The sequence below is a fragment of the Octodon degus genome, unplaced genomic scaffold, assembly GCF_000260255.1.
Source record: "Octodon degus isolate 3935 unplaced genomic scaffold, OctDeg1.0 scaffold00095, whole genome shotgun sequence".
NCBI lineage: Eukaryota > Metazoa > Chordata > Mammalia > Rodentia > Octodontidae > Octodon > Octodon degus.
The window spans coordinates 8523352-8531910 of NW_004524671.1; the positions used below are offsets into that span (position 1 = coordinate 8523352).

The 8559-nt window shown below is 46.2% G+C and overlaps 1 protein-coding gene across 1 annotated transcript in view; it reads left to right on the forward strand.

The window, feature by feature from the left end:
- Trpm6 (transient receptor potential cation channel subfamily M member 6) overlaps nt 1-8559 on the forward strand; it is a 150675-nt gene that overhangs the window by 89268 nt on the left and 52848 nt on the right. Inside the window, exons 24-25 of the mRNA XM_023722993.1 lie at nt 1441-1634; nt 5372-5504. Of these exons, the coding sequence (XP_023578761.1) occupies nt 1441-1634; nt 5372-5504 (327 nt within the window). The remainder of the gene's footprint in view (nt 1-1440; nt 1635-5371; nt 5505-8559) is intronic.

Below are 8559 nucleotides of genomic sequence, written 5' to 3' on the forward strand. Positions count from 1 at the left end.
GCAGGGAACCGAACTACCTGAGGGATCCTGGATCTTGCTCTTTGTCCGGGGCCTTCTGTGACAGACACCTTGGCACAACTAAAAAGAGCCCGGACCCTGCTGTGCAGGGGGCCACCTACCTGCGGGCAGGCTGCAGTCCTGTTCCGAGAGGACTTGCGATGAGCGGCCTTCCGCGCGACGCGCTGGGAGACCTCGGGCGGGCTTGCTTGTGGGTTTCTCAGACAGCCCCAGGAGGACACATTGTTCTAGGAGGGTTCTCTGTGCGTCCAGCATTTATTCCCTGTGCCCCTTGCAAGTTGTCCTTCCTTTGCATCCCCAGCTGGCTCCTTCTAGGTGGCTCTAGTTTGCCCCTTTTTCATAGCTCCAGTTAGGCTGGCGTACATCTGGTACCCTACTCCTGCTGTCCCTCTCGGAAGCAGCTGAATTTTGTTCGTCTAAGCAAAATGTTCAGTAAATTTTCTATTGAATCCTCCCTCGTGTGCGCGCGCGCGCGCGTGTGTGTGTGTGTGTGTGCGTGTGTGCTGAAATAATCAAGGATGATGCATTTCTTGAATAAATGTGCCACCTGGAATAGAATAATTTCCACCTTGAGTTCTATAATATCAGTCTTTACTATCTTACCTATAGAAGCACAAGTGCAAAATAGGCTGGCAAGAAGTTACTTTTATTGCAAAGTTAATCTTACTGAGCTTCTATTAGAAATGCTACTTTTAGGATGAATTGATTCTTCTTTTCTGTTTCCTTTCCTCAGCCATAATGTTCTGGTTGTATTTTTTTTTTGTATTTTGTACAGGGTCTACTGTGTAGCTGGCACTTGTAGCGATCCTCCTGTTTTTAGCCTCTCCAGCGCTGGGATTACAGGTGCTTGCCACCAGGCCTGGACTTTGTTGCCGGCTCAGTGTGCCAGGAGGTGGGCGCAGCGCGGCGTGTGGTGCCAGGGATCAAACCCCAGGCCCTGCGCTTGTCTAAGCCGACACTTAGTCCGCTGAGCTATCTCGCCGGCCCTGTGGTTGGACGTTTTAACTAGAGTTGTTCTAGCAGTGCTCCTACTTGGCCTTAAGTGCATATCTTCAGAAGCGTGGAGGAACATTGTTAATGCTGTGACCCCACTGATCACGCTGAAAACCTTCCGTAGGTGATCAGTGGATAGTGCCAAGGGCAGGAGGGCAGTTTCTGATCTGTGTTTCAAAGCTTTCCATATCCTTCTTTCTGTGTAATTTTTGCCTTTGCTCATTATTCTCTTTAGCACAGCTTGTAATTAAAGGTGATTAGTGTGTTTTGTTTGGTGGAAGAATTCTAAATTCAGTGGATGTTGTATATGTATGTACACCGGCTCGCGGATGGTGATGACAGGTGAACTATCAGAAGCGCTGGAAGATACAAAAGTGTGTCTCTGGGTCCTACATTAAAGCCCCGTCCCTGCCCTTCTCACCCATGCAGCAATGTGTACCTGGAGATGCGGTCCATTTCAAATAAGCTGTGGAAGTACAACCGCTACCGCTACACCATGACCTACCACGAGAAGCCCTGGCTGCCGCCGCCCTTCATCGCGCTGTGCCACCTGGGCCTCCTCCTCCGCTGGCTGTGCTGTCGCCGTGGCCCGCGGGATCGGGACGAGGGGGATGTGGGCCTGAGTGAGTGCTCCCGAGGGGGGGAGAGGGGCAGAGCTGGGGCCAGGGCTCTGGGCCCTGGAAATCCAGTTGGGGACACAGGGTGGAGCCCGTGAGAGTTCATGGCTCATGCGCTGGGCCTACGCAAATGCACTGACCCTTTGCCAACCTCCGCCATATTTCATGAGCCTGGAGCAGGGAGGAAAATCCCTGCCCCTCTGCTGCAGTGTGTAAAGGCTTTAGCTCTCCTGAGACCTCCTGTTTTGTCGCTGACCTGGGAGCTCACACCCACTGCTCCAAGTGCCTGGTGCCTTCCTGTGAAGGAGGAGGGGACAGGAGAAAGGGGGTTCTCAAGGCCCTGGAGCTTGCAAAAGGCTATTTATCCTTTTTATTGCTTCCGATGGGAAATACATTGGTGTTGTTGCCCTGGCCTGAACCAAACAATTTATTTTTCACGTACTATATTACATTTCTAAAATTAGAAAATTTCTATCCTGAAATATTCCTGATTCTATCAGTTTCTGATACCATAAAGAAGGGAAGGCTATTCACACACTTGGGGGTCCTTAGGGCCTAGGTCACCCATCCTGTGCCATATGAGATTGAGCGTGTATTACTTTTGTGTGCAGTAGTTGGCCCTGTGCTGTGCTCCCCCCTTGAGTCACTTTGAGACACCTTTCTATTTCTTCCCAAGACACGTAGCTTGTATAAGGAGGCCAAAGCATAGCTCAAGTTAACTTAAAGGCTTATGATTACCCTATAAATTTTAGGCTTGCATAGAGAGCCTACCTGCATGAGCTGCAGACCCACTGAGACCTAACTGAAGAGGGAGCCACTCAGGAAAACCTGGGAGTGGCTAGAATTTACTCAAATTTCCTAGCACTATATGAAAGAATCTTTCCGGGGATCATTTTTACCTGGGCTTCTGGAATGTTTTCAAATAAAAGTTTATGACATTTCCTGGATCTTTGTGTCAGAGGCATTTACAAGCAGGGTAGCAGCGCCACCTGGTGGATAGTTTCAGGAAAAAACCACACACTACTCCATGCAGACTTGAGGCAGTGGTTTCAGGCTGGAGAGTCATCGGTGGCAGCAGCCATCAAGCCTGGTGCTGTGGGGAGACTGAACTTAACAGTATCAGAAAAATTCCTCCTCATCGTACAAGTCAGAAAACTTTGCGTGTTTCACTGAAGCCAGATATTACTTTCCTCGAGCTATACTTTTCCATTGCTTAGTGGAAGATAATGAGACATTTGCACTTAAAATAAATGCTGTAGCGATGTGACCATTGTTTTCCTCCTAACTGAAGTGAAACCATTCATCAAAGAGAACTTTCCCATTTTATCCTTTTAGCAACATTATTATTATTTTTTATATTTTCCAAGTATTAGGAACTGGCTTAAAATATGTTTGAGGAAGAATTTTAGGAACCTCAAAATACAACAAAATGATTCATCTTTCCAGGAGTTAATTATATCAGAGAAGTTATACAGCTTTGATTGGTCATTAGCTGGTAACAGTAACAACTTTTATTTCACAGGAGGGTTTATGAGCTCAGTGTCACAAGGTAAAACTTCTTTATACTTACTGGATTAACTTCAGTAGAGACTTCCTTCTTTTAAACTCAATTTTTACCTATCAATCACTAATTTTTATTTTCAAAAAAAAAGGGATTCTTCCCCATTTACATATAAATATCATGAATTTTTGTTGATGTTTGAAAACATTGTAAACTATGAAAATTTTTTCTTTTCAATTTTTTTATTGAACATTATATCTTTAAAAACTTACATTAACATATAGAGAACTAATTTAAGGAATATAGGACTTACAAAAATATTGGAGATAGCTGTGAAACTGTCTCATTCATATTCATTTCTCAATTTAAAAAAATTAAAAAAAATATTGGAGAGAAAATATCTATTGTCTATATGAACCATTTGTAGGTGACAAATAGGAGAGACCCAGCCTGATTTTCTAGCTGTTCTATGCTTCACTTCTGCAGGAATAAAGCATGACAAATGCAAGCCTCTTATTGCATGAGCTCTGGCTTATCATTTTTAATACAGGGCTGGACTCACGTTGCTGTGCTAAAATACCTGAGGCTAGGTACTTTGGAAAGAAAATAGGTTAGAGTTGACCTTTGCACATCATTTGAACTGTGAGGATCTGTCTGTCGTCAGGTAGTTCCTTTAGAAATAGCTGGACAGTGAGGAGTATTCTAGGTCCTTCTTGCCTCAAACAAAGAGCTGGGTGAGATGAGCCAGAAATGGTGTCAAAAGTTTATTTGGAAAGTGAGGGGTGGAAGACTAAGGGAGAAACTAGCTGTGCAGAGCAAACTTGGGCTGCATGAGAGAGAAAAGGACAAAAAGAGAAAAAATAAAGGTACACCCTGAGTCTAGGAGACGTGAAGTGAATTATCGCGAGCACTCAGGAGAGCACGTTTCCTCCCGGCCACTGCCTGCTCATATGCTGTCCGCATCTCGTGGGAGCCCACGAGAAATTCCACATCCGGGCTCCTGGGAATTATTTGGCGCTGGGGTAGGCTTTGGCATTGACAGGTCCCGCTGATTTCTCCAGCCAGATTTGTCACGCTCTCTAACACATCTGTATCACATCTATTTGCAGACTTTTTTTTTTTTTTGAGATGCAACAATTTGAAAAAGACATGAAGACTGATTGTAGTACCTAGAAATAACATTAATGAAAAGCTAGATCTATCGCGAATGCATAAAATATATGTAGTTAAAAGTATATTTTATCCTTTAACCCGATAAAATATACACAAGACTATGCGAAAAAGTTAAAATATATCAGAAGTGTGCAAACCCAGACCGTACTTGTTCCCTTTGGGAAGTACCGCAGCCATCATGGTGCCCTTGGAAGTTGAGAGAAACGTAGACGTGTGAGTGCTGAGCTGGACTGCTGCTGCCTAAGGCTGACTGCAGGGGGCGCTGTCCTGCTGTGCTACTGTCCTGGCCACCTGCTTTTGGACTGTGGGGAGCCCCACTGGCGTGACCATTTGCTTCAAATGCTTATGTCGCCGATTCTCATAGGTGTGGTCCAACTCTCCAGTAAATTTCTTGTCATAGTAAAAAGGGTGGTCTCTCATTGTTCTTATATATTTTTTCACCCTGGATACATGCCTCCTGTAAAAGGTGCTCATCAACTCTTTATGTTATCTGGAAGGCCCTGGTCAACAAGAAGCCAAGCTCCCATTGGATCTTTCGAGATTCACGTTGTTGCATCTCAAAAAAAAAAAAAAAAAAAAATGTCTGCAAATAGATGTGATATAGATATTGGAATCAAATGTTAAATTCAACTTTTTGACCTCATGGGCCTTGGCTCCTCTGACCTTCACGTTGTTCAAGGGTCATCTGCGTTTTGCTCACAGTTTAGGAGGCTGAAAGTGCAAGTTTGGGCAGCTCTGTCCAGTTGGCTTCTAGTCAGGGTCTTCTGGTTGCTTCCTAATGGCAGACAGCATGGGTGGGCAGGTGCTGACATAGACAGGAAGCGAGAGAGCCGGAGGTGTGGGGCCTGCTCCCGTGCAGGCCTTCGAGAGCTGCCTCAGTCCCTCCCAGCACGGTGCGCTGGGATCGAGAGGCCTCACCACTGTGTCTCCTAGTACTGGACCCAGGCTTCCAGCCCTGGACCTTTTGGGGAAATACTCAAAGCGTGTCTGATCTGTAGGATACCCTGAATCTGCTTGTTGTTAAGCTAAAAAGCCTGATTTTTCATATGTATAAAACTTCCTTCCCCAGAACTCTACTTGAGTACAGAAGATCTGAAAAAACTTCATGATTTTGAAGAGCAATGCGTAGAAAAATACTTCCATGAGAAGACGGAACGTCTGCATTGTAGTTTTGAGGAACGAGTCCGAGCAACATCTGAAAGGTAAAAAATACGATCCTGTAAACAAGTCCCCAAACTGCTACTGCTAAAAGCTGACTGCACTCTAGGACATCTAATAGAGTAGCAAGCTCCACTTTGAAACACGGAGATTTGAGAGAACCACAGTGAAGCTTTTCTTCGCTGACTCGGTTCCTGTGACCTGTGCACAAGTGCCGAGAGCCAGCGTGTTGTGGGGCGTCTTCCTGTTGCCAGGCTACGTGGTGAATCTGGACGAGCCCCTCTCCTAGGAGTGTGTGTGTGTGAGCTTGACAGGGAAGTGGAAGAGGTGGGCAAGAAGGCGTAAGGAAGCACGTAACTTAATATGAAGGAGTGAGAGAGGCGTGGGGAAAAGGGAAGTGCTTTAGGGGTGAGAAAATGATGGCTCGGTAGAATAAGCACTTCCCTGGCAAGTGCAAGGTCCTGAGTTCAATCCCCGGTACCACAAAAACCAAACAACCAACCAACCAAACAAACAAACAAAAAAAAATGAAATCAGAAAATGGCTGTGAGATCTCCAGGTTTGGTACTGGGCTGCCACGGTGGTCTGGAGAGGAGAGGTCTGGAAGTAAATGAATGGAGGCAGGCAGGATACCTGCACAGGAAGCAGCGAGGCCCCAGGCAGGGGATGTGGGCACCGGCGGCAGAGGCATCCTGGAGCGCTCGGGTGCCCGCCTGGGTGGCAGCTGGGTGAGTTTCTTTCATTTTGCTTCCGGTGGGGTAACAAATTATTGTGACCCACTGGTGAATCTTCGGGTAACCACGGTGGGGAGGGTCCAGGCGTCTCCCTAGGAAAAGGATGAGATGTAAGGATGCAGATGGGGCAGAGGTGGCCTGGCCAGGGCGTGGCGGCAAGGAGAGGAGTGAGGAAAGGGAGGTGTGGGGGCGCAGGGGGACATGCTGGGGTGCGGGCGGGAGCAGAACCCTTTGGGCCTGTGGCTGACCGCAGGTGCCAGGCTCTGTTCTGATGGGGAGAGTGTGAGTATACACAGTTTTTAAGGCACAGAAGTGCTCTTTTAAGTGGAAGAAAATTCCCAGAAGTTAACTATGTGCTTTCCGTTCCGAGCATATGCAAAACAGTCTATAAATTATTAAATCCAACTATGCAGGTTCTTTTTCTCATGTTCAAATGTTACCAAATTTGTGGAAATCCTCATTTACGCTTTCCATAAAATTGAATCACAATAAGAGCTTTCTGAGGGCTGGGGAGGTAGCTCAGTGGAATAAGTGCTTGCCTGGTAAGTGCAAGGTCCTGAGTTTGATCCTTGGTACCACCAAAGAAAAAAGAAAAAAAGAGCTTTCTGAATGGTTCATTTCAAGCATAAGTCATAGTTGTGGATTCCTTTGCTTTTTTTCTGGTATCCTATTTACGTAAAGATGGAATGTAGCTACTTGAATTGCGGGTCCTATTTAATATTGAAAAACGATGAATATCAGATAATGATGTTTGGATCCACAAAGCTGTATCTTATCTCAGTGCCATCTCTAGCCATAGCTGTATGAGCTTCCCCTTCCTTCCTCCATGCTGTCCAGGTTCCTCCCCCATCGCCAAGACACCTTAGCCAGCACTCCCATCTGCAGGAGCAGAGGTTTAGCTTGGCTCACAGTTTCAGAGGTTGCAGTCCTTGGTCAGCAGGCTCAGCTGCAGGAGTGGTGGAAGGGCCTGGGTAGAGGACAGATGCTTGTAGCATAGCCAACGGGAAGCAGGGGAGCTGGGAGGACGCAGGAGGCAGATGCACCCTTCCAGGTCAAGTCCTCAGTGAGCCTTCCCTCCCCCACAACCAGGCTCCAGCTCCTAACAGCACATTCTGGTGTGAAGGAACCAGGACCTGTCAGTTCTGGGTCTAAACCATAAGACACATCCTGTCCCCTTCCAGCCGTGTGCACCCAGCCCTGGGTTCTCCTGTTTGTATGATGTGTACAACCATGTTAGGAGTTTACAGAGTTTGGACAAAGTCCTGCTCTGCCCCTTATTAGCTGTATGTCCTGGGAAAATACACTGAGCCACATTGAACCTGGAATTTTGTTTTCCTCTGTGAAATAGGCATGCAAATAGACCTTGGGTTGCTGTGAGGATTAAATGAGAAAATGTAGGAGCCAGTGAGATAACCAGTGGACTCAAGCACCTGCTAGGCAAGCTTAAGCAAGCACAAGGACCACAGTTTGATCCCTGGCACCACATGCTACCCCAGCCCTACCACCAGGGCAGTCTAAGTGGCAGTCTGAGTCAGCCAGAGTCTAGGTGTAGTGGTGCAGTCCTATAATCCTAGCACTGGGGAGGCTGAAAGCAGGAGGATCACCACAAGTCTGAGCTGCAAGGTGAGACCCTGCAACAACCAAATACACTAAAAAAAAAAAAAAAAAGATAATGTAGATGGATTTGTGGCTATGCTATGGATAGTAGAGGTGCAAGAAAACTTAAATATTTCATGTGAAAACAAATTGTAAGTGTGAGAATAATTTCTTTTAAAATCTAAATTCCTGCTAGGCGTAACAGTACATACCTGTAATCCTAGCACTTGGGAGGCTGAGGCAGCCAGTTGCCATGAGTTCAAGGCCAGCCTGAGCTACATAAGCAAGTTTAAGGCAAGCCTACACTATGTAGTGAGACTGTCTCAAACAAACAAACAAACAAACAAACCCCTGCCAAAACAAAACAAAACAAAACAAATTAAATTCCCTTCAAACTTTAAGAGGAAGAGATAACTTAGGGCCTATACCCTCCAATCAAAATTATACACTCCCTTACTTTCAGCTGTAAAGGTAAGGAAGGATTTGGGGTGCTCAGCTCTCTACGGCTAGGTTTGCCGTAGACTTCATCAGGTACAGTGTGTGTTTGAGAGATCAGAAGGGGGACCAAGGAGACCACTTGAGTGCATGGGAGAGGGCGGATGAGTCCCACAGTCTTACCAAAGTCAGTGTGGTGAGATTGAATGAAGTGGATGGACTGCAAAGCTTAGATGATGGGCTGACGATGAACCAAGGAAGAAGATGGAATCTAGGTTGACCCTAGGGTCTGGAGCAGGGGTAACTGGGTAAAAATACTTTCAAGATACAGAGT